Source organism: Papilio xuthus, unplaced genomic scaffold, assembly GCF_000836235.2.
Source record: "Papilio xuthus unplaced genomic scaffold, Pxut_1.1 DF825017.1, whole genome shotgun sequence".
NCBI lineage: Eukaryota > Metazoa > Arthropoda > Insecta > Lepidoptera > Papilionidae > Papilio > Papilio xuthus.
The window spans coordinates 4,029,655-4,057,637 of NW_013533632.1; the positions used below are offsets into that span (position 1 = coordinate 4,029,655).

Below are 27,983 nucleotides of genomic sequence, written 5' to 3' on the forward strand. Positions count from 1 at the left end.
ATTAGGGTATAATTTATAGATAAGTATATACATAATTAAATGTTAATCCGGACGTCTGTCGCTACGGCCTAATGCCGCCGCTGTCGGCGCTACGGGGTTCATACATGATTCGTTGTTTGCGAAACGTTGCTCGATTGCGAGTCCCCCGGCCGGCGCTGCGCCATAGCGACGGCTGCGGCGCCGGTCGCGACCTCTTCTTATTGACAATTGTACATTTAATATAATTCTAACAAGCTAAATTCATATTATAATACTTTACGTTTATATGTAAAACATACGGCAGAGATTACGGTCCCAAGATGCGTCTCGAGTGGTGAGGCAAAGTCACTACTCAGCAGCGGCGTCGGACAGGTCGGGTAAGGACTCGGCCGGCGCTGCCTCGTCGTCGCGTACGCACGAAGACTCCTGGTGTTTATTGAGGTAGCTCTTGAGTGCAAATGTCTTATGACAGCGCGAGCATTCGAAGTTTTTATCGGACGAATGCGTCTGCATGTGCGCACGGAGATTGGAGCGATCGGCGAACGCCTTACCGCAATGAGCGCAGCCGTAGGGCTTCTCGCCTGTGTGTGATCGAAGGTGTCCCTGTAGCAGCCAGGGCCGCGAGAATAGTTTGCCGCACACGCCGCACACGTGCGACAGTTGGTGTGTGAGGACATGCATGGCGAGTGCGGGCATGGAAACGTACGCCTTGCCGCATTCGCCGCACCGCTTGGCCGCCACCGAGTCTAGGCTGCGGTGCGTCTGTTTGTGCCGCGAAAGGTTCGATGAGGTCGCGTACCGCTTTCCGCATTCGTTGCACGTGTACTTGGACTTTTGCTCGGGCAGCTGGGCGCACTCCTCCGGGGCGTTGACGAAGTTGCGTCGCTTGGAGCGACCGTCGCTTACGAAGAAAGCGTCGTATGTGTAAGCGATGGTTTTTCGAGGTCGCTCGACCGGCGGCGGTTCCGGAATCGGCGGTTCCGGAACCGCAGGCGGGGGCTCAGGAGGTGCCGGTTCGGGGCGCGGCTGCGTGGATAGAAACACAGCGTGCGCACTCAAATCCAGTATCGCATGAGCCGCGTTGAGATCCTCTTCTGCACGGTGTAGGAACGCATGATCTCCGAGGCAGTAAGGGCGATAAATATCTTTCTTCTTCGGTGGCAAAGATAATATTGCACCCGTACTTGTGTAATACATGGAGAGAGACTTGCCGCTCGCCGGTGGCGGAGGGGGGGAGACAGGCGAAGATTGGAGCTGTACTTGGAGGAAAGACGGTTGAGACGGATCGGATGTGGAAAGTTGTAGAAGGGCATAGGAGACAGGCTGAGGCGCCGGCTGCGAGGCGGGGCCGGGGCCGAACACCGGCCTCACCTCGGTCGGAAGCTGTGCCGTAAACTGCGTGGAAGGCTGCTCGTCGGTGTATCCTGCAAACAAAAAAAGTGTTAAATTTTTGTGCTAACGATATGATTTAATTATTTTTCCCAGAGTAAACTTTTATAAAATGAATTGTAAGAAGCTGCCGCAAAAATATAAACAAGTCAACAGGAAAGTTGCTTCAGTAGTGGTGTGAGGGGCTGGGGCGTAAGGGGTGCGGAGGGTGCGCGGCAGGAGCTCCGCGGCCGTCGTTAATAACTTGCAGGCAACCTGTGGCGCAGAGCACAACCTGTAGCGCTCCTTGCAATGCCCTAACTACCAAGTCACTTTCAAAAAGTCAAGTGCGGAAGGGAAATAATTGTCGTTTTACGCTCAAGCGCTACCTTTGCATCACCGTCATACCCATAAATGGATAAGAAAATAACTAAACAAATTGTTGTGAAATATACAATTATAACTACAACTGTTATTAACTTTTATAAATTAAAACAAAACAATAATTTTTGCAAATAAGTTTTAGGAGTAATTCAAACATTCCGAATAAACAAACAACAGTCGAATAAACAAGTATTCCAATGCAGATGTCATAATTTAAATTCTTCTGAAATTAAAGTCATTATTAGAATTGTCACTGACTTAAATGAAGGTAGGAAGAGAACATAGAAGTGAACTCGTGTGTTGTGAGCACTTAAGCCAGCATCAGACGGAGCACTTAACCCGTCGACATAATAAAGGAAAAGATATATAAATAGAAATCCAAGTGACATGACATAAGCTTTGCGAATAGAGAAGATTACAACTGAGCGAATAAAGTAAATGAAACTCGCTCCCCAGCTGGGGATTAGGCCATGGAAACAGTTACCTCGTACAATGGATACCATATTCTTGTGCGCGGATTACATTTGTACTTATCTATCTGTACATTTGTTCAAAAATACCCTCTCGGAAATCTTAAGAAAGTATTATCTAAAAGTCAGGCGAGTTACGAATGCAGAGCTTCATCTTATACCATTATGAAATATTTATATTCGCAAAAGCTAAATGCAAAGCAATTTTTAAACTTAATAAATAAATTAAATTAAAAACATAAATTATATAGCTATTTTTTGAATATGGAATGAATGGCAATTATTTTTTATTTGGACAAAGGACGTAATATAATTAATATTTTGTAGTATTCTCATTTGTAGCTCTCTAGAGCTTTCATTAAATGAAAGCATTTATTTAGCCACTCAAATATATCAAAATCACATTCATTAAAAGCATCGTATTTCATAAAAGCGAAATGAACATAATAACTAATTTCACAAATTGTTGTGTAAAATTTTAATAAAACAGATATTTTAGTCAGCAGTAATCGCAACTGCTAAATAGGTTTAACGAGTCATTAGTTAATTTTGGTGTTCAAACAAATCGGCTGATGCTGGCCTCTATTTACCGGCGGCATTCGATTAATTGAATACGAGGCCTGTTATCCGAAACTCCACATTTTGCCGATGCGACAACACGATACAAGCGTTGCCCCCACAACGTAATATCGAGCGCTTCTAATCGTTGTATTCTGAGATCAAAATCTCTCTGTAAAACATATCATCCCTGTCTATATATTTGACAAAACAGAGATAACTATATGTTTTAAATAAGGGTTAGTATTAGAAACATAGTAAGACGTTGAAATGAAAATTTAACAAGACATATTTTTAGAATTAATGACTATTTTTCTTTTTAAAAACATTTTATAAATCATATGTTTATATGTTTTACATTTTACGGTGGCATGACTTAGAAGATAGATCGATATGGTGGAGGAAAATCTGATGTGAAGACGTTACGTCACTGTAATAAGAACAGGAAGATGATGATAGTTAAGAGTTAATGTAGTTTTTCAGGAAAAGACAAAGAAAAATAGATGCCGTTCCTGACACAAAAGTACCTTTTTTAGCGATGACAAAAAAAAATATCTTTTATTATTTTGTTTATAAATGGTTGCAGCTGCCATTCAAAACGTGAATGAAAAGAAACGAGTAATACATGTACTTAAAAGGAATTTATTTTTCAATATGAAAGTGAATTACACGAGTATATCCTTATAAAATATTTGTTTATCACAATTATGAAACCAATTATCTACAAGTGAGAATACTAGTGTTTGTGAAACAGAACAATAAATAAATCCATCTGTAAACCACTTTTGATTCACGATTGCATTTCATAGAATAATAAACAGAAATCCGTGTCGCTTATTTATTCCAATAGCGAGACCGCGGCGAGCATTTGTGACGCAGCAGTAAATTTGATCGTATTGTTTTGGAAATGCGCAGGTTAAATATATTTTGTCCATTTATCGCTATTGTTTTCCTTACAACGTCCGATGAATAGCCTTGAAATGAGGCAAGCTAGTATACAAACAATTTTTTATTTAATGATTACATAAATAGTCGCCAAGGGACTCTTTTAACTCCACTTAATTTTTCTGAGTGCGGCAATCATTTATATTTATTACTCTTAATAAAACACGTATTACGAAATACGTATCAAGGACATGTTCTTATAAGTTCACTAAATATTAAAGAGCGTTAAGGTACAGCGAGGTTGTTGGAATCTAAAACGAGGTCGATATTGACAGAGACAGCGAGATATTTGTGCCAGGACTGCACAAAATGGAAATTCTAACTTATTGGCATACGATTGAGATCGCATTTAAATAAAGAAAAATCTGTAAATTTTATAACTGTCTGGGTCGCGGGTTTTATATATCTTTTTTGCATAATGTCCGTTTTTATACATGTTACAACAATTCAGCATTCAAAGGGAAATGTTAAGAAGTTATATCAACGCTTCTTATGTCTGTTGTAGACTATAGCAATTGTCAAGATGTTTTTTTCGATTTATGTTCGATTATTATTGTAATAATTAAAGAGGCACTAGAAGAAATTAATAAGGATTGTGAACATTATAAGCAAAACTGATCAAAATTTCCAATGATATGCATAGACTTTATTTTTGTACTTATTCTAAAGCTAAGAAGTATCTTTGATGTAAATCACTAATCTCTGTCTAATTTCGTCTAAGAAAATTTAATTAGTGGCGGTTTTACATTTTCTTTATTTCTTTGAATGTGGTAATTTTGTATTTTTAATTGAATTAATTATTTAATAATTTAATATATATTATAAACAATTTGTATAAAAAAATATTAGTGTTCTCAGATTTACAATTAAATCTTATTTTTTATATTTTTCATAAAACACATCTGTTAAAAAATGGGTCAAAAGTGAATATATGTACGTAAATTGGAGTCCGTCGTTGTGAATATTATATCTTTCTTTCTCCAAATTTGCCGAAAAAGACAGGCTAATGCCCTTTCAGTAGGCGCTTAAGCGTAATAGTCGTTTTTATCGAGCCCACCCTGATGAAAAATGAACGAAACTTTTGTTGAAAAGAAGGAAAATTTCAAATGGAACGGACCTCGCATCGCTTTGTCTGCCATTGCTCGAAACTCTGTTGTATTCAGACGTATTATTCCTTTGCTTATAGTGGTTAGAACTTTTATTAGAACATTACAAAACCAGATTCTATAGCTTTCTCAATGTAAGTGATCGCGTAGGTGTGCGCACGGCATTTCTAGAACGCGTCGAAGGTAAGCGGCTTTACTGAAGGCTTCAAGTGAAATATACTCTTGTAAATAATTTGCCACAATCCCTCTTACGTTATTTACATTTGAATTTTCGTGGAACAAAGCCTTCTCAAAATGTAGTTCATGCAAGCGTTAATTGTTTCATATAAACCGTTTGTGACAATAATATTATTTTGAAACAGTAAAACTATGATTTTCATTTCGCTTTAAACCCTAGTTATTTCCTGCAAACGTAAATGTTAAAATTAAAAGCTTTTGTGGTTTAAATTGTAAAATTCCATCAGCAATCGAGTTTATTAATGAAATTGATGAATTTGCAAAACAAATGCCGACAGGACTGGGTAATCGAAAATCAATTATGGAGTTTTAATCGCTTTGCATGTGTTGTTTGCCGAATCCTGTTAGTTTTATTGATAAATGATTAAGTTGAGTTATGTTTTAAGTGGTTTATTACAAAAGATAGAAACATATATATAATTTATGTCTTATCAAACTTTATAGACAGGCGGGAACCTTTTTAATGATATTTTGAATAAAGATTAATTGAAATATAAAAGCTGTATGCAGTTTGTGTGTTAGTATATTTCTATTTTTTTCATTATACCTCAATACTGCTATTACAATCGGTTTTTTAGTGACCGTGGAACCAACTAACTTTGGTATAAAATGACAGTGGTAACCTTTCCTATCACAGTTTTATATTTGCATATCCCGAACGTGATACCTTGGAATGAATTTCAAACTGTCCGATTGAAAATTCATATCGAGTATTTGAACATTGTTTTACAAAGGAAAAATTTCTTTATAACTGTAATACATAGTTATATATATTTTATTTGCAATGGGATAAATCTATGCATTCAAAATAAAGATAAAGAAAAGATTTTCAAGATCCTTTAAGCCGTCTAATTTATAATATTAGATAAACAAACATAGTTAATGAGTAAGAAAATAAAAGGAACTGAAAAGCAAAAGCTGCTTTCACGTAAGGTGCAAAGAATTGAACAAGTAAACTGAAACATAAGGAATGTTGTTTAAATGTTCACAGGAATTTAAGGGGAATCAAGTGGAGTCTTACGAGATAGTGGTAGCACGAGTGCTTAAGAAAAGATTCACATCTTTTGTAAAAGATATATTCCTGTATAATTTCCTTTATTTCAAAATCTATCTAGTTAATTCGGTTTACTTATAATAGTTCTTTTTTAATTCTACACATATGTAAAGATACTGTGAACAACTATCTCGCACGGCTCGCGCTTGCCAAATCGTTTGAGGCGTACTCAGCTCTTCACACTATTCGATATTCCGATATTCTGATTCCGAGCTAAATTTGTCAAATTAAACAACCTGTTAGGCAAGGTTTGCTATTATGAGCTTATGAAGTAAGAACCTGGCAACACGGGGTTGTAAAACATTCGACTTAGCGTACAAAAAGATGTTTACCACCGCATAAATATGATGCTCTTCTCAGTCGGGAAAATATAAATTTAATTATTAAAACAATCTATCTTCCTTTAAATATGAAATACATATATATAGTCCTGTTTAAAATGCTAATGCAGTTCACAGCGGTTCACGTCTCGCACACCTATACATACATATTTGAGTCGAGCGGTTGCTCCGCGCCGCACAGCGAGAGCACAAGTTCAACATGTTGTTTACATAAAATGCGGCAACTTTGAAATTCTGAACATTTGTTCCTCAAAAGTATTTGCGTACTCACAATGGGTGCATTTACAGAACTGAACCCTGAAGGGCTTCATACAGCTTTATGAAAGCCGGTGTGTTTATGTTTTCGTTGTTATTTCAAAGTTGTTTTTGCTATATTTTATGCACTGATTATTCTTTAACGAATGTTGATGCGATTTTGTTTTGAATCTAAAGAGACGGAAGAACGAACAAATTAATTCATTCCAATAATGTATAGAAGAGACAGAGAGGAAGAGAGGAAAACGTTGGTGGTATAAAGTTTGCCTATTAACGATTTTTTCTTTCAATATTGTAATTAAACTTTTCAGTAAGCCACACAATAATTAAGATTTATTAGATACATATTTAATTCGTAGATTTAATCGTTCACCGTGTTTATATATTCCATGCCTACTCTAATTATTAGTTACGATGTTATTCGAAGTTTTATTTAGATATAATTACTAGCCTCGTTTTAAAACAGTGAACAATTATTTTTACTTTTATTAATGCCTTTGTAATTGTCTTTTCTCTATTATTATTTTCGTCGCTTAATTGTATAGCTAGCTGTGACAAATTAAATTTTCAAATCCATCTTACAATCGAAATTAATTTTTAATATGAAAATGAAAATGAAAAATGATTTATTGCTTAAATAAATATGGTACATACTAATATTTGTGCCGGGACTTCTATTTAAGCATCCATAACGGGCTTGTGATTGGAAGTCCCCCTCATCCATTTTTAATTATATTACTATGAAATAAAACTAAGATATTAAAAGATTAAAAAAACTAAAATATTTACTGCTACATACTAAATTAAATTTAAGTATTTGTTTATGAAAAGTCGTGTAGGAAAACCGTCATTAAATTATTGAATTAAAAAGCAATCATTTATTATTTTATATATGATAAATAAACGAATACAGGTAGATTTTTTTTATATTAAATCACGGATAAGATATTTAAAAAATAAGGTGTGGGATGCAAAAGTATGTATATCGGATATGCGGTTCCACGATTTAAAATAAACCTTGCAAAACTTCACTTTAACAAACTTACTAACGAACTAACCGGCAAAGTTGAATAATAGCTCGTAAAAGGTGGCGCGACATTAAATTTTCGCAAACTTTGCAGCAATTATTTTAACACTTTTTCGACCTAGGAATTTTGATTTGTTTTCTCAATGTAATTTATACGATATATAATTATATTACAATAAAATTGTAAATGTTAGCGTACTAACCTGTGTTAATAAATCCAGGATATATGTAAGGTTGGAAAAGTCCTTCAAAATTAGATGCAATTGCCACAAACATCTCGATTACGAGTTAATCACAATAAACTGTCGTCGCGGACGAAATAAGAAATAAATAAACTGAATAATACCGTAGCTATCCTTATTAAAGGCGCTGGTAGAAAACAAACTCAACAAAATCAACGCGTAGCGTGCCAACTGTGCGCCGCGGATACAATAGCAAAACAAACCCGGACAGTGGGATGAGCGGAGGGGTACGCCGCATTGCACCAGTTGAATCTCGACCCCTACACACCCCAGGGGCGCCCTCCTCCTCACCTCCCCCGCCGTCCGCAAACCCTCCCCTCCCATTCCCTCCCCCACCCTCCCCTACCCCTCCCCTACCCCCCAAGGCCCGTTTACCATAACCCCGCCAAAGAGGGGAATACGCCTCTATAGCGTTGTTGTTGACGTACCTTCGCACGGTACCCAGTCGCTTAATACTCGTAAGTAAGTAGATTGATTCAAAAGCAAGCGACCTACGAAACCTTAGCTCTTGTAGAATTCAAACACAAATTCACCTTTTTCACGTCATTAAGATTTATTTGAAACTCTGTTATTTCAGTTTTAAAGTTTCAAACAATGGAAAATCACGTAAAACGTGGAGTGCTTTAAACGCGGAACGGGAGGAACAATAAAACTGCCATTACGTGTTCACTGTAGGAACAAAGTTACGAATTTTTAACGAAAAAAAAAACCGTACCGGCACACACAAATTCTAACCGGGACTGAATTAAATAAATGTGTCGGATCGAACACAAAAGAAGTCGTTGCTCGCAGGACGCCTTCTGTTATCTGAGAAATACATATATCTATACCATGTGTCCGATTCTCTTATTTGGATCTTCGTGATAATACATGCAATGGCAGACTTGTGTAGTATGGAAATGATTCATCGTAAATTCCAATTGAAAAGTAGCAATAAAAATTTTCCACACAAAAAGTTTATTTTTAAAATTGATATTCGTCAATATTTGAACGGTGAAGTAACAATTTTGCCAATTAATAAGTTGTCGCACAGCATCGGATATATTCTGCGTGACGTCCCTCCTGGTGTGAAAATCAATTTCAACGGTCCAGTTGAACAGTTGCGGATGGGAGACGAGAAATCAATTCGATTAATCAGAACGTGCACGCTCTCCCACGTCAAAAATTACCGCCGTACGTCGGATACCCTGCGGCGTGTGTACTCTACAATATGATGTAACTGATAGCTGGAAATATCACTGCTTTAAAAAATATTTTTCTTTCTGCATAATCTCTTGACAATTTATTACAAATGCGAATGTTTGCATGTTTGGATGACTGGATAAATGGATGTATGTAAGAAATTTGACATAGATGTAGTTTGGAAAAACACATAGGCTACTAATTCAGTTTTCTTTTAATTCCTCGAGGTCGGAGTCTGGTGTGACAGCTAGTTTTATTATAAATGATTGAATACCTATACCTAATTTTTTTTTAATATACAGTATAACTTTTAAATTTAGTGAACGACAGTTAGGAGAATTTTTTAGCAGAATTATTTGAACATTAATAAAATAAATTTTAACATTAATTATTATAATATTTGTCAAAATATTTTCGCTTAATTTTTAAAATAATAATAATAATTTACTAACATGCTAATAAATACATCAATTAAGTAAAAATTGTTCTAGAAGATAGTTTGCGGCTACGGCCAATATAACCTTACTCTTATTCTTAAGGGCATTGAGGCTTGTAAAGGGACCGACGATCCTCTAGCCATTATGAGAGTTCATTGGATGAGCGGCGGAAATAGTAGTGATCTGTTTGTATTGTTCAGTGTACTTGAATTAAAATCAATCTTTTTAGTGACAATGTGTACAGACCTTTTTTTAACAAGGTGTAGGACTAAGTTTTCGTTGGAAGTGTTTTTGTAGTATAATTTCTACACGATCGGTAATTGCTACGCGAGGTACAGTCGCGCTGGCAAGTGGAAACGTCTCGCAGCTGGCACCGCATCCGTATTTTCTCACGATTAAGTGTACACTTGTCTGCTTTCCACCGTACTTACTGTCGTTCTCGCTACGAGAAGGTAACAAACATAGTTATCATATTAGATTTACCCGAAGAGTCTCTATTTGAAATTCAAACTATATTTTTAATATATTTTGTGTTTTCCTTGTACCTTAAAATACACAATTATATTGTAAATGTGAGAAATTGCTGAGTTTTTGCTATTAAAATGCAGGGAAATTTAAAATGTATTAAAAAATGTGTTACATTAAGTATATTAAAAGAAGTACTTATAAGTAACATTGTAGCATCGCTAATACGAGTATTAGCTATCTCTATCTCTCGCTGCGTGTGAGAAAAGGATAAGGCGATATTCCGAGCTCTTTATTACGGAGGGATGATTCAGCTTTCTAGGTCAACGGGCAGCCGGGGCCAGGTACAGTGCTGTAGTTGTTACTATAAAGTTAGTTATCTCTATATTAAAATAAACTATTGAAAAACTTTGAGAATGGAAAAGACACAGAAGAAAAACGGAAATTATATAATTACGTGTATAGAAGACTATAGCATGCAGTATAACTCAGAGTTCGTTGAACTCCTTAATAAATTCAATATTTAAAACTGCACAAAAAATACTGCGACGACTTTGTATAATAAATACTACTTGAAACCTGAATTTATGTTTACCAAATCTTATGAAAGACTTAACTATACGTATACTTATGGTTTGTTGACTTCTCTTTGGGGAATTGTATCACCCCTGTTTGTTTTGATATTCTGGATATTATTTAGATATCAACTTAAGAACAGATCAATACTTAACATATTATCTAAGCAATAACGATGAGACTAAAATAATTAATTCAAACTGCCTAAAATCCTTTACAGAGGACTGCAAAAGAGCATGTATGCTTAAAATTGCTTTTTTGATTTTAATTTGAAATTCGGTGTAAACGGAGAGAAGGCAGCCAGGACGTCAGAGATGTAAATGACTGAATAATATTAAGAGATATGACGCTCTTAAACTTTAAAAAAAACGATGTAAAGCTATAGTATGTTTATTAGAACGCACTAAGCTTAGGATCTACATAAAGGATTTGAATATTCATTATTGTTTTAACCTATTTAATATCGTGATTGGTTTCTTATAAGCTAAGATTATAGAAAAACATGCTATAAATGAAACATATAGATTTATTTCTACTTCTGTGAACTCTTAATAACATAACACTTATATACAAAAACAACAAAAGAAAAGATACAGTATATTTTCAACGTTGAACTCTTAACCAATTTGTTTCATTCAATAAATTGCTCAAGTGAAGTACACAAGTAATACAATGTACTTTCCAATCGAACTGCAAGTGCAACCGCTCTTTCAAATTGTCTTTTGTGACGGTTTCTAAGTGTTGCCGGAGCTCCACTTTTGCACTGTACCCACTCTTCCTTCAATGTCGTAAAAGGCATCTTAGAGCTTGACATACTTTTGCTATTTATTTAGCTACCTACTAGTCACTTTGCTTTTGGCATTTGTTTCTTATTTTCTTTATCCGAATTTCTACATCATATCGTCAACCTGTATTATAATAACAGGTAAAAGAACCTTTTGTTTTTTTTGTACTCCTATGTTAAAAATGTGATACTTAATTTCAACACTATCAATTTTGTAATGCCTCAGTTTAGCTTGTTTTGCAAATAAACTTTGCCCCTTGCGTTCAAACTGTTAAAATATAACACTCCGATGCTTCTTTACGCCTTAACGAACATGTTCCCGGTAATCCGTCTGTACATATGTAGAAGTATGACGCATGTCACAGCCAGTGCCTTCACGAACAGGGAGACAAGTTAGTAACATCTGTTAGTAAAAATAAATTTTGGCACATAAGGAAAATTGCCTCAGCGAAAACATCATTCCGCTTCGCCGTGCAGACATATACATGTATTTCTTTATTTAATATTCTGCATAATATTTTCTTTTTCTTATTTTTAACTTTCTACCGATACGAATAAATAGAATCGCTTGGTATCCATCGTCGCATTGATGACATTACTTGTCATCGTCGACAGATTTAGATCTTTTGAGGAAAATATTTTTATTGCATGAACAAATAGATGCAAGAAAAACTTCACAAGCAAAAGAACGATATGAACAAGCCGGCTTACTGAAACTCGAAGGCGGTATCTTAATAAGAAGGAATAACACAAGCGGGAGTTCTGAAACATTTTTCTATTTTTTTTACCGTATAAAATTACAAGAACACTTGAGTGTGATAAACGTGAACAATTTAACGGACGGCCGACACGAGAACTGTCGCAAAGCTGGCGCGAGGGCGGGGGGTAAGCGGGGTGCGGGTGCCGGAGCCGCTATAATTTGAGAATTAAGTAGAGCTCTTAGGAACCCGGGCGTGGGCTCACCGCACTCGAGCGATCCGATTTAGGTGGCAACGTCACCGGCAAATCGTGTACACCGCCCGTTTCTAATTTTCCCCGGAAAATTGCAAGAACAAAGCAAATTATATAAGGTTATCATATCCGTATTTCGATTATATATATTTGGACATTTTGTAAAGGTAACAATTCATCGGCTGTATCTTTTTTAAAGTCAAAATCTCGGTCTGTCAATCAGTAAAATCACCAGCTTTCCAATAAAACGGCAATTATAAAAATTACTCAATAATGTCATGTTACATTAAGGTGGAAGTTTAATATGCAATTTACATAGTCTACGATTTACCAGGGCAAATTACAAACGGGCGTTGGCGTACACTATTTGCCGGTGACAGCAATACAAGTATGACGCCGATCCAAACTAAGTGCTGTTGTAACGCAACTCCCCAGAATATTGTATGTGTGTCCCGTTCCTATTGAATAACGCGGAGCATGTGTATTATCTCTTCGAATCGTCGCAACGCGTCTTGGCAAATAATTTTCTATTCAAAAACAAAATATATTTTATTTATAATAAATTAAAACAGGCGGTTACCATGATTAAGATGTGAAAGAATTTTAAGTTAAGAACCCTTACATAACATTTGAGTATTTCCTTGCATTCGATTAGCATACGTATTTGCATTAAAATACCTAATTTAAGAATATTAGGTTTGTATAGTTAAAAGAAATGTAGTAAACATTCATTTCACAGCAAACTAATTTGTATTTGAACTCTTACTGTATTTTATTCTATATTTTTATATAATAGTGTTGTACCGCAATTGATTCCCCTTGGAAAGTATTTTCACAGCGCGGTAATGAAGCTAAAGCAATAAAATGGAGTTGAGCGCTGCGCCACCGGCAGCGTAATTCGCCACCGATGTTTTTATTTCTTTTAAAAACTCACTCTTAATGATCGCTTTTAGTGTTAAACTATCTTTGAATTTCGATGGCGCTACAATATAATATTACTAATATTATAAACGCGAATATTTGGATAGTGGATGAACGGATGTTTGTTAGAAGGTATCTCCAGAACGGCTCGATGGATCTCGTGGAAATTTGGCATAGATGTAAATCGTCGCCTGGAAGAGAACATAGGCTACTAATTAAGTTTTTTTTGTAAATCCGCGCCGACGGAGACGCGGTTTCTAGCTAGTACTTAAATAAAACTTGTCTTCTACATATATATTTCACGGTATATATATTCATTTTCCGACTAATGATTCAGATTAATTTTAAAAATAATCACCAAAAATGAAAAGAAATAAGTAAATGTTAATTAAAATAACAAATTTTCCCTTGAAAAGCATAACTGCTGTGTCTGTAACACAAACTCAATTATTGAATTGAGTAAAATGTTTGATTTATTTGAAATATAGGCAATAAATTATATTGCCCAAACGGAGACTCAACCGCACATGCAAAAATTCTGTTTGATTGTAAATTTGTTATAACCTCAAAGCAATACAGTGCCGGATTCATTTCAATTTTCAATCGATTTACATTTCAATTTAACTTGTACGTATTTACTTAAAATATATATTGGTACTTGCGTAATTGGTCCGCAATTGGTTTGCAACGGAGTTTTATTTACTGCGGTATGTACGTATAATATGTATGATGATATGTTTAGAGTATCGACAACTTAACTATTCAAAATAATTAATTTAAACCTAGTGAAAGGTATCACTGATATGGATCTTGATACTCATGTCTTGTGACTAATTTTAACAAAGTTTTCTGATTGTACAGTCTTGGAAGTAAAGTATCATAAAGTTAAATGTTAACTAATAACTTAATGTGAAGAAATTCTGTTATGTACTTCGTTATTTACTTCAGAAAAGGTTAGTCTAATAAGAAAAAAAAACCCAAAGCGATCTATTTCAGAATAGTTAAGATAATACTGTAAAAGACATATATTTATTTATTTATATTTGTAAGCATTATTTATTAGAAACTGACAGGAATAACGAATAAAAAGCCATATTTTTTTTCCTTTGAAACGTATTTTTTTATAATTGACTAAATAAATAAAGGCATGCAGGTGTTGCATCGCTTCAATTGTGTTTGTGAAGTTGAATATGTGATCTGTTTTTGAAAAATATTATTTTTTGGAGACTGGTCGGTGCTCGTCCTTTGTTATATTTGGAGACTAAAATGTTTGGTAAAAACCGTACAACGTTTGCTAACGCAGTTAACTGACTTGGAAAGGTAAGCGTTTTTTTTTAAATCTATGCGTATATTCCTATTGACTTCTTGATCACTAGTTTTACGTTAAAGAGAGTTAACTTATATCACTTGTCAATCGATGTCGGCATTTTAAACCTTGACTTTTTTTCTACAATCTGACATCCGCGAGGTCGCATGCAATAAATTGTTAATACTAGCACTGAGATAGGATATAACTTGATTATATTATTGTGCAATCAATAAGAGGCAAGGTTTTTATTGATTCAAATCTCATTTGTTTACAGAACTTGTTGAAAGTCACGTTGGCGGTTGCAAATATTTTTTACATCTCTACGAAGGAAGTAAAGGAGAAGATAAAAACACTAGCCCATTTCTCAATTTTTTTCATTAACCTCACATCTACCCAGTTTGAATGGCTTTTTATTTTATTGTATAAAAATCTTAATTCCAGTTTTCTACTTTAATTTTTAGATATGAGATAAGATCGTTTTAAAATATCTCCGAAAGACATTCAGTAAATCATTTTGTAACGAAATGATTCTTCACAGACATTGAATTAACTTCGCCTCACAATACAAATCCCAAATAAAGTAATTAATCTGAACTGTAACTGAACAGAACTGTACGGTTGGTATTTTAATAGAACACCCCATTCTCACTATGTTATTTAAGTTTGAAATTCCATGATTTAATAGGGAAATGTGCGAATATTAAAGCAAAATTATTATCGCCTGAGGTACGGTCAGAAAATAAATAGAGAGCCACTAGAAACACAAACTAGTGCAACGTTAGTTTGCACAAAATTAGACATTGTTGGATCTACACGCGGGAGTGATGTTGAACTTAATTGATAAATTTCACGTTTCGCTTAACCGTTTGCAAATTACAATTTCCTTTGGTTGATTACTATGGATACTTCAGATGTGTATTTCAATGGATTATTGTATGAACAAGGTGTATAGTATATTTGTAAAGAAGCTTAAAAGATATTTCTCCATCTATTTCGTTATATAATCACTTATTTATTTAGTTGTAGATTTTTTGGACCAGAAATAATCGCGCGTTACTCGTTAAGGATAAATCAATTTATTATTACTCTTGAATTGTTTTATACTACACAGATAAAAACATGTATTGATTTCTATTTATAAAAATTAACTACACATCTTAAAAGTAATGTTGAAGGAAAATAAGAAAATTTTATTATAAAGTTATTGAAAAGACCATAAGCCTCTCATGTCGAGAATAGACTTCTGTTAAAATGATTTTCTATTAAATAATACCAGTGACGGTTATTGAAATTCGATTTCATTTAAAGATTGTGGTGGAAAGAGGATACTGGAAATGAAAGGGGCTCAAGTTTTCAATTTGCCGAGTTCAAGTCGGATCTTAAGAGGAAAACAACACTGTCACTCGACGCTAACTTATTGACTTTATTATATTATTGTCTTAGATTTGATTCTCAACGACTTATAGATACATTTCAACTACTTATAATTTTGTCAGATATCAGAACAAACGGACTTTAAAGTTTTTTTACAAAATATACATATTTGTGAATTCATTCGGCTCTGTACAAGGAACATGCTTTTATACTTTTCGATTAATTAATTTGTTTTTCATTATTGTGATTGTACACAATTTTTGTAAAATCGTCAATGTTGTATTGACAAAAATTTAATCCTATTAAAATACCTATATGCTTTCATTGAGATTTTTTTAAATACGAAATATATTTTTAAAATGCTGAAAGGATGCTAATTTGCTGATAGAAAAGCTGTCAGGAAGTCTTATTCAGGCTTCAATTATAGATATTTTACCGCCTTTCAAAGAACTTTTAATGGAGCGAAATACATTTTATTTTAAAAATACTATTTTGGTCTATGCAATAATTATTACACGTAGTATTTAAGACTGACTAAGCATTTTGTGTTACATTATATACTTACAAGTACATTTATAATAACCTTAATTAGTAGTAAACGTATTGTTCCTGACTGTACTCTTCATCTATACCAAATTTCAGCGATATCCATGCAAACTTTCTGAAGTTATGTTCTAATATCCATCCAAACAGTCGTATTTAGTATATTATTAGTGTAAGACGTAATTAATTTCTTGCTAAATATCTTGATAAAAGTAAAATGTGACCGAAGAATATGCAGGCTAGCTCGACCCGACCACCCGGAGCTTGCTATTCCAACGGTGAGCGAGCAAAGTATTTTTGCTATTCCATGTTGCAAGCTTGCATACCTGCATGTTCAACCGTAGCGGAATCAAGACTATGTCTCTGGAATCTTCGCTCTTGGATATTTGTATACAGGAAAAGAATTCTCCTAACAATTTATTATTCTTTAGTTAATATTCGAAGTTATTAAATTCTTTAACGTACGTTTACAACGCAAGCAAAGTTAAACGATAAAAGATTTTAAACGATAAAGTATAATAAAATAGTTTAAATTGTAAACCCTTCGATTCACAATTTACGAAACATCAATTACTTAAAGTAAACATTAACCTAACTATCCTTTACACGCGTGACAACATTACTATAATATTGTGTAAAACCAGCAATATATCTACACGGTCGTTTGCAAATTAAACAAGCAAACAACACTACAACCAAAATAAACAATTAACCTCCGAAAACATCACTTAGAAATTTTAAATAACCGCAGGGGAGTACACTGTATAATCAGGTGAACACGGGAGACGTGGAAAACCGGTTTAACTTTGTCCTTGCAAACGTGAATTCCGGTAGAAGCGATGCATTTAGTTGGCCCAACTCAACTGACAGCTTTAGACAAATCTCGAACTTTAACATCCGACAATATTAATATCCGAGTGCTTAATTTAACGTTGCAATATAACAAATGAATAATTTTCATACTAAAGGCCTTGAGGGAAACGTTTTCGTAGCATGTGTGCTACGAGTTAGTTATTTTGAAACGCTTTTGCGGATTCCCGTGTGCGTTGGAAAGTTTGCAACTGAAATATAACTTTATGTCTTAATTCGTATCGTATCGTAGGATTTGTATCAACCTTCACCTTTGTTCCTTGTTTAGCTTAATACATTTCAATTATGGGCGACTGGATTATTGCAAAGTTTGGACATTGCTTAATAAATGGATGTTCTTTTTGTTTAATTAGACCGCCGGGGAACTCCTGGTTTTTATCGTCCACATTTATTAACCTTTACCTTTAATGTTTTGATTACTATAAAAGATAGTAAGACTTAGAATAATATTATAAATGCGAATGTTTGGATAGATGGATGGATGGAGGGTTGAAAGCATCACCAGAACGGCTACATGGAATTTAGTGACACTTGGCATAGATGCATAACATAATTTGGAAGACCACATAGGCTTTAAATAAGTTTTTTTAACACTGCGCGGACGGAGTCGCGGTCGACAGCTCGTATAGCTAAGGCGTTTCATCGTTATAATAATAACGATGAAACGCCTTTTTGAAATAACACATGTTATTTACATGTTATAAAATAAAGCTTCAAATTAAAGTGGTCAGAAAATAAAACAGTCGCGATGAAGCCGAGTTTTTCAAAAAGAATTAATTCCATATTTGCGGTTTAGATGCGCAACGAACTCGCAAAACATGGAGAAGGAATTTTTTTATTCTATTTTTCGAATGTTCGATTCCATTCGTCGTGTGTTCTTTCTGTTTTATTTTAAAATCCATTTCCGATATTGTCTTTATTATGTTACTCTCAGTAAGTCACTTACTTAAGTAATATTGCTATATTTATGCTCGAGAAATCTTGTTGAATTTGGCTTTTAATAGCTTGTTTATATTTAAAAAAAAAAAATTCCTATTTACTCGACATAAAAAAGATGTGAAGACGAAGGACGCTACGAAAAGGCTGTTTATCTCTGAGCATTAGACATATACGAGTATGGTACACAGTTGTACAACCTCTTAAGAGAATCTTAGTTTGAGTTTATAAAACAAGGGTGGAAAAATTAAAACTTTAATAGTTTCTAAGAGCTTTATTAGTACTTAGACAAGTGGCAGAGACAGGCGTGAAAATTTTCTGAATTTATTCAACACTTTTAACTAAACTTTACTTCATCTACGCAATTTTCTTGCTCAGAAGTCGGTGACAATACCGTAGGTTATACGAGTAAGTGAAGAAAAACGCTATTATTGCCACATTACTGCGATGTAAATTCTTTCCATCCTTCTAGTAATTAAGTGTATACGCAGCTTATTAGGTTACCATCAAGTTATATAAATCTTATGTTCAAAACTATTTTATAATTGTTTATTTACTTATGATATGTAAGATTCACAATTAGGAATTCCAATTTAGTTCCACGTATCATTAAGACTAGCAAATATCAATTACTGTAAGCGTGCTTTGTACACAGTCCACAATTACATTGGCTTACTGTCTGACTTAATTTATTAGTGGCCGCTATTGCGCTGGATTGCGTTAATCCCCTCAAAGGCAAGTCGACACTGCATTCGGACCGTCCCTCGTTTAGTTTTATTTCAAACTAGCTGTTGACTACAGCTTTGTCCGTGGAAACAAATATTAAAATATTTTTTCAACTGGCAAAATCTATACGAGCAATTCAACACAAAACTATCTCTTAATAAAACTATCTGTATTATCAAAGCCCATGCTAATACGGGTGACGGTTCCATATTTTGTGAAATCCCTAAAATGAAATAAGCCTATGTTAATCCAGCATACATCAGCTTTGTTCTATTAAAAGACCTATTAAAATTGTCCACCCGCTTCGGAGTTCGCGAACAACAACGAACTTGCGAACAGGCAGAAAAAGACATAAAAAAATTAAAACAATCTTGTTAATGTTATGTACATGCAATACGAAAATTTTATTTTGTTATAACATACAGACACACCGATTTTATTTATCTGTGTAGATTGTATATTTCCGCATGGTTGCGACGAAATGCAATTGACTTTCAATCGCGCCGTGCAAAGCCTTTTAAGTGATTAATAGGGATTGTGTTCCAAAAAAACAATTCAGTGCAAAATCCTTTGTAAGATCACATGTTTTTTGCTTTCGAAACTGAAACATGAACGTTTAACGAAATACACAGAACAATTGATTGGAATACATAATAGATGGGCGTGTTGTTGATGAATTCATAACCAGTATTGTCTATATTGATGACATTATCACGAGTACTCGTAGCTGTCCGGTATCCGTAAGTGTCTGGATATTAAGAGGATTGATTGTAAAGCGGCATGCGTTGCGCTCGGAGCCTACTCAATGTTAGGGGTGACTAGGCTATAGGCAACCACGCTAGCCTAGGGCGGGTTTTAAGTTATCAAAATGTATTATGTCACAAATCACTTTTAATTGATACTAATAAAGAAAAATCTACAGGTCTATGGATTTTTACTTTTAATTTTTATATTATTCCAAGTGTAATATTTTATTAAATTAATTAAGTAGTTAATAAATCAACGTTTGATGCTTGCACTTACTGAATTAAAGTAGAATTGGAAGTATCCAGCGTTACCGGGTTCCACAAAACGCTTTAGATTTTCACAATAGACTGGTTAGCTGTCTAGAATGGCGTCCCTCGCCTCAAATTCGCCTTTGTCGATCGCCTCGCTAACCGTATCGCTTTATTTGACCACTCTCGATCGACACAAAGGCTTCCCCACTGACAGCTACCTAACATGAACACACCAAGCAACTGACAAACATTACCCTCAACTTCAATATGTCAATTAATCTGATACTGTGTAGCCAATAGGTAAAACTAAGCTTATGACATTTTCGTTTATATTTTTACGGGCTTACTTAATTACTGTTTATAATAAATATTTCTTATCTTAGTAATAGAGATCAAGATCGTCGTGAGAAAAGACGCTGCAACTTTCAAGTTGTTCCACCATTTTGAATATCTCGCGTCGTTGATTCAACGTTGTGTCTACGCAATACTACAAAAAATATTAGTTACGAAGATTTACATATATAAAAGTGTACGAGGAGATTTACATATATAAAAGTGTAAGTAAAAATAATCGGATAAAAGTTGTCACCTACTTTTACGTGTACACAAATGAGTAGGCGGTAACTTTGTTACAGCATAAATATCTGCAGTGTCAGACATTCTGTGGAAATACATTGAACAATGCTCAGTGATCAATTATCACCATTTATGGCTTCGTTTTATATAAAAAATTGTTTTCAATTCATAGTATTTTCAATATTTAATGTGAGATCTTTTTGTGAGTTTAAAATTTTTCGCCACAATTGAATAAATATTTGCAAAATTATTGCTATTCGACAAGTATTAAAATTTTCACAGATTTTATTTAAATGTAAATATTATTTTATACAGTTGAAAATTTATTTTAAAAATACATATTTTAACTTATTCAAAGTTGAAATGGGTTCGAATGTAAGTAAAGTGAGAAATAACTCTTGGATACATTTCGATGCCAGATCGCTTGGTTTTCGTCAGGGTAGCTCTGGCAGTGGTACAATGTGTATTGCGCCAAAATGACGTCATAGCATGCGGCTCCATCGGCCTCCCGCAAAATTTGAACATAGCCTACTTGAAAACTATACGCTACGAAGCCATAAACATGCTTTAAATTATCACCTCTTTATAGGATTATGATTTGCTTTTTAACCTGTCTTGTGTCGCACGTAAATAAAAATATAAAACGCAAAAAAAAATCTAAAAACAATAGAAAACGATACATCTAATAATAATTTAGGAATCGATAAAAAATAAATCTTCGAGCAACGGCATTAGCGAAGAATTTTTTTTATTAAATTTAGTCTTTCGTGGTGAGGTCTAATACTTTTAGCGAATTTATATTCCAGGCCTTTTGAGACTCTTCTAAAAGATTTATTTCGTTTGCCAATAACTTTGTATCGCAGCATAAGTTCTTGCCGTTAAGATTGATTTGTGTAAAAGAACAACTCTTAAAAATAACTCAAGGCACATTGGAATTGGGAAAGTGAAATATGGGTGTTCCATTCAACTTCGTTATGACATATTACAGCTTTACGATTTTTTTATCTTAAATATTCATAGTACATGATCTGTTACTTCCGGTAAGAAGATTATATCAAGAACAGTAACATACTTCAAGCAACATAAATAATGTGAAATATTATAACGAGAATTATAAAACATCAAAGTGTTCTTTACGATCCCGTAAATGTAATAAAGGTATCGCTTGGCAACATGGTGTAGACTCATCATATACAAATTTCAGTATGAATAGATATCGAATTTCCGCAAGAATCGATTGCGTCAATTTAATCAAAGGGCTAGAAATACAATATCTCGAGTAGGCCGATGCGCTCTCGGGACCCGCTCGCCCCTACGTTAACGAGGTTTCCTGCGGTGTATAGTATGAAATGAACGTATAGTCTTGCGGGATTGTATTAGGTTGGTGTATCTGTAACCATTAGACCGTCCTTTGTCTAAAATTCTCTGTCTATTTTCAGAATAGCGAATACGTTACATGCACACGTCCCAGTAATCTATTGGTTTATAACACTGCTTGTTACTAACGGCAACACTTATTAAAATGGAAAGAAAATTTAATATAATAATGAATTGTCGTAATATAGTAGTGTTTGTCGATTGGATGTGAATATGGCGATTGTCTTGGATAAAATTTTCGATTTCTTATAAAATAATCATGTAATTTGTTCCTAAAGACGTCAAGTTAGGAGACTGCCTTATATGTGAAATTGGTTTTTTCGAGTGAAGCCCTGGCTATGAAAGGTGAGACGCTAACGCACGCGTAGGTAGTATGTAAAACATGCGAGATATCTGGCCACAGGCGCGTAGCTTAGTGCTACCGCGCCGCGGTGTAATTGGTTACATCCGGCACGGGCTAGCCAGAAAATCAATATAACAGCGGTGACCCTCATTTCACTGAAACGACCTCCAAAGCCGAACCAGCCGAAAAAAATGTTTTCAGATATCGCTTCGGCACTTAAATGAGAATAATTGAGCTCGCTTTCACCCCGCGTGAATACAATATTCGTTTATATCATTATTTTACTTCTACTGTATTACATTTTAAGTTAATTGGATGTCCACAATGGAAAGCTTTTGTTGATTGCGTCGATCAATCTTTGTTGAAAGCAAACCAATCAGTCTTTTATTCACAGTGAATTTTAAATTTGTATTACATTTTCCTTTTGAATACGAAAGCACTACTGATTAAAGAGATTCAAATTTGGTTGCACTACGAGGTTGACGCGCACTCATCGTCGTAGCTCGAGTAAATATTGTTTGTGTAATCGAAACGCTTCAACTGGAAAATCGTTTGTGTCTAAATTACAACTCGTTAAACCACTGCCCGTTTAAGTTTATGTAATTAAGTTGTTTCTAATTTGTTATTGTAAATAAATATTTGTATTCGTATAAATTTACATTCACGACAGACGAAAATCAGTACAGCAAATGTTCCTTAACATAATGGAACATACAACGTTTTGTTACTCATATAGACATACACATATGTATGTTGACATTTTCACTGGGTGTCAAAAAATCGGAACAGTATTCGACAGACCGTAGATTAACTTGTTGTGTTCAAAGCGAACAGTTGAAACACCGCGTAGCAATGTCTACAGTTCACTGATTTCGACAAGCCTATTGTTATGTCCTAAAAATGTCAGTGCAAAGGGAAAAATACATCAAAGCTGTGTGTTTTTTTCTATTTTTTAAAATGTTCAGTCTATTCTGTCGACAATGGAAAAATATCATCATTTTAATTTGACATTTACAAACCTATGGATATATTTTTAACATGATATAGACAAAATATAAAAGGACGTTTATATAAACCGTAGTTCAAAGGAAAAGTTGTGATTAGATTTAGGTACGGATATTTCGATGAAGCGCCTGTATGTTAGGTAAAAGAGAATATTTTTGATTAAAAAGTTGTCAACTACGCCCACAGTGGATACCAAAGGCAACCAGACCTTCGAGTAGAGCACACCAACGTGGAAAATATCGATGGTGAATATTCACTTAGATATTAGTTTAAAAAGTCATCGGATATACTTGTGTGGAACTTTACTTTCCAAATTTTTTAAATTAAAAATATTCAACGATATTATAAATGAAACTGAAATATAGTAACAAACAATGAGTCTTCAACTGAATGTTAAATGTTTTATGAAGTCTAGCGTTTGGTACAGGTAATTTCAGAGGATTTGAAGTCCTATAATACTTTGCATTCAAACAATTTCAAACGCACGCTGTAATCCGATTTGCTGTCGAAATGAACATTCCGGCGAGCGGTTTACATTCAGGGACTTTAATTTCCTACCCACTTCGGTGAAAAGTTTTGTCAAAGCTCAGAATTTAATTATATCAAAAACTTGTGTAGTGCTAAATTATAGCGTAAATATATTATATTTTTCAGTTTTATTACAGAGGCTGAACCTGAAAACAATAAGACTGCTGAACGTTATACGATACTAAGCTGGGAAGTGAATTTAATTCTTTGACTGCACACAATCCTACGAACCCCCGGGGCCATCTTCTCGTGTGGTTGTTCGACCGATTCATTTCAAAGCTCAATGGTACTCTGTGTATATAAAGTACGGTGCATGTACACATACGTGTTTCCGCTTTGAATTACCTAATGGGAGTGCAATTAAAACGTCATGTCCGAATTCTAATTTGCAAAGGGGATATCTAGGGGAGATATCGGCCGCGTTGATTAACAACCGAATACCTAAAACATGCATACATGACAAAAAGCTTAGTCTCTCGTCTGTGTAATTAGAATTTGCTTGATACGTTATTTCAAAGGGAGTATTACATTATTATGATATTAATTACGACGTGTTCGCGGCCGCTGTCCACTGCGTGATTTTACATTGCACTAATAGTGTTTCTGCATAGTTAAACAGGAATGTATGTATAATTAATGCATTATTTCTATTACTTTTAGTTTACTCAACATAAATACGTGTCTTTGTAATCAATATAATGTGTAGGAATTTATTATTTAAGTACGTATTAGAATATTTATTTGTTTACATAAACTATTTATTTGATTTAAAGGATTTCTTTTACCATGCTCACGGTTCTGAAAGCGTAAACAATTGCTGCAAGAAATGTGCTCTCCCGCTAATTAAGCTTTGTAAAATGGGACCTATAAAAACTTTCCTTTAAGTAGCAAGTGCTTCATTGAAACTTGGTGAGGACTTTTAACCCAACAAATACTTTTAGGAAAATATTATTTATCAGTCAATGAAGTTTAACAAAATTACTCTGCATTTTTTTAATTATACAATGATTTTAAAAGAATGAATAAAAAATAAGATCTTATATTTTTAGGGGATAAAAGTAAAATTTTCGGTCAACATCTTAAGAAGTTCGTTTAAAAGCGTTAATAAATTATCGAATCTTGTCTGTCACCGAGAGGGATAGACAGCGTTTTCACTGCCAATGAACCTACACATAAACATGCTGTCTCTCGGATTCTCTAGAAAAACAGAGATGGAAAACTTTTTTTTCGTATAGATATTTTGGCAAGAGGAAACCTACGATTTGGCCGTGACTCTGTCAGCGCAGTATTAAAAAACAACTTACTAGTCTTTATGTTACAGTTACATCTATCAAAATTTCAGAGCCTTTATGGAAATACGTAGTAACAAATATCCATCCAAACATTCACATTTATAAGATTTACGTAATGCAAACAATATAAAAATTGCTACTGGCCGTGTTACACTACTTCTTTTAAAATATGAATGTATCGTTTAAAAACGATTATTATCAAATTTTAATGATTTCTAGGAAAACTATCGCTGAGGAATTAACGACAACTTTTTCTGTGTAGTTATAACACTTGGTAGCTATTAGAGGAAATAAAAAATTATAGGTAAAAAACTAACTATCGTGTTTAATTGTTTTATCATAATCATATATTTCATCTTACTTGTTACTAATATTACAAATAGGAATGTTTAGATGGATGGATGCACGTTTGTTTGAAGTTATCTCCGGAACGGCTCTACGAATTGTAATGAAATTTAGCGCAGATGTAGAACATAGTCTTGAAGAACACGTATTATTTTTTTAAAAATTCTACGCGGACGGTGACGCAGGTTAGTTATTACATATAGAATAATGAAAAAATAGAAAGCTACATAAAGAAAATGGGATTTAAATGTGTAATCGTCCGATACATTTGGTTAGTTTAAATCCTCTCGTTTAAGTTTGATCCAATCACAACAGTCCCTGATGCCGTAAATCAGTAAGATCCTCATAAAATGATACAGCAACGTTCAGACAATATCACGACACACAGTTTATGACCGATTTAGTTGGCGTCACAACTTGGACGTTAATTTTCGTTTTATAATTATTACTAGCTGTAGCACGCGACTTCGGCCGCGTGTTATTAAAACAAATGAGAATTTATTTCATTACTAGCTGTCGCCCGCGACTTATGTATTTTTCCAGGCTACGTTTCACATCTATGCCAATTTTTATCGAGATCCATGCAGTCGTTCTGGAGTTACTTTCTAACAGATATCCATCCATCCATATATTAAACATTCGCATTTAATGTTAGTTATTATTAAGAGTTTGTATCGATCAAGTTTTTATTATTAAGAGTTCGTATTGAAAAGGTAGTTACTCCAACCATTTTGAAACATCCATCTATCTATCCATCCATCCAGACATCCAGTCATGATTTTATATGTTACTTGTGACTTTTCCCACAGACAGATAATGAGCTTGGACTTAAACTGTAGCATTGGTGAAAATGTCAGAATCAGAGGTCAAAGAGAGGTCGTAGGATTGTAGATAGACCTTTAAACGGACCTTTGATCAGGTTGTAACAGTACCTACGATGTGGATACCAGAGAACTGATCTATATGACAGTCAATAGAACTATGTCCAGCATTAGGAATACCGGAGTAAACGATAATGAAGACGTTAGAACTATAAAGTCGGTAAGTTTTTGAAGTTGAAAATGTTTTTATTATCAAGTTTTTAACATAGTATAAGCATAAGCATTAAGTAGTCTCCGAATATCATTTTAGTGTATTTCTGTGTGGATTTAAGAATCCACTTATCTGTAAGAATAGTCTTTAAGATACTTAGTTTGCGAATAAACAGTTCTCTGTAAGGACGATCTACAAGTTATACCTGTTGTATTGAAGCCTTACGTAATAATGTCAACATGGTAACGCCTAATGAATTGACATTTGTGGCGGTGTATTAACATTAAATTGAAGATTATATATACTTTTTCCAAATACCAATTGTATATTTTTTTTCTATCAAATTGAAGTGTTGTTAAAATCATTTCAATATAGCGTGTAAAAAGTTTTGGAATTACGTTCCGCAGGTGGCGTTGCTAAAAACCTTTTCGAATAAAAACTTATTTGAGCGCTTTATGTAGGTGAAAAATGTTCATCCAATTATTTTTACCAACAAGCGTTTATTTTTCTGTTATAGTTTGATTTTCACTTCGGACGTTTTATGCAACTTTTCGATTGCAAATTTTAATATGGTGTATTGTTAATCATTTTATCTGATCAATATAAGGATTTTCTTTCGTAACTCAAATATGAATATTTTGTTAGTTGATCCATGATGTTTATTTACAATTATATTTTATGTTTTAGTGTTAATGTTTACCTTGTACTAATGTATAACGATAAGTTCTAGCATTTAGTACCTTTTTTTCTTGTATAATTCAATGTGTTTTATATGCATGTCTGATATACGTCAAATGTTTTACTTGGAAAGTAACGAAAATTTATTATAATTTTATAAAAATAAATGAATACAAATTTCGAGTCAAAAGTCGCGGGCGCGAAGCATTTGTATAATCGACTCACATAAAACATGAAGAGTCTATTTTTTTTAAATAATGAATTCGCAAAAATATCAGGCGATCGCGTCTGGCAAAGCATTGATGAATTGTTATGAACAAAATAAAATATGAAATGGCGTAATTTGCGAAAGTTTTACGAAATGCGCTAAGAACTTAAGTTGTAAAATGAAACACGTGTTCTCCTCGTGGGCCCGCTACAGTCTAAATGTCGATGACTGCTCATCTGGTGGACTGCGTTTCTGACCTAAAGGAAAAAATGGAAGAGTGTTTGGTCTTCTTCTCGCACGTTGTATGTTGCTGGATCCGGGTGATGATATGGGAGTCTTCTCTGGTCTCTGCTGATGTTTCCAACGGCTAGGGCAAAACATGATTAAAACGGTATGCTTACCATTGTAGAGGAGTGTGGGCTCAGGATCTCGGGGCGACGGGCCCGGAGCAGTGGCAGCAGGCGCGGGACTCCGGCCGCGCCCCTCGCCCACCACGTCGATCTCCTCGTCCGTGTCGTCAGCCAGCTCCGCCGCAGGAGCCGCCTTCCACTTCTTGGCCAT

At 34.4% G+C, this 27,983-nt stretch overlaps 1 protein-coding gene across 1 annotated transcript; it reads right to left on the reverse strand.

Annotated features, from left to right (window-relative positions):
• Positions 1 to 188: 188 nt before the first annotated feature.
• LOC106126101 (transcriptional repressor scratch 2-like) lies at positions 189 to 27,983 on the reverse strand. Its single transcript, XM_013323565.1, has 2 exons — positions 27,824 to 27,983; positions 189 to 1,403 (listed from the first exon to the last, which is right to left on the reverse strand). The coding sequence occupies exons 1-2, from the start codon at positions 27,981 to 27,983 to the stop codon at positions 328 to 330; spliced, it is 1,236 nt and encodes a 411-aa protein (XP_013179019.1). The 3' UTR covers positions 189 to 327.

Excerpts from the sequence above, each read along its gene's own strand:
- LOC106126101 (XM_013323565.1), bottom strand. The coding sequence starts at position 27,983 with ATGGCCAAGAAGTGGAAGGCGGCTCCTGCGGCGGAGCTGGCTGACGAC. Across the intron at positions 1,404-27,823 it reads GCCCACACTCCTCTACAATG|GATACACCGACGAGCAGCCT; the intron begins GTAAGCATACCG and ends TTTTGTTTGCAG.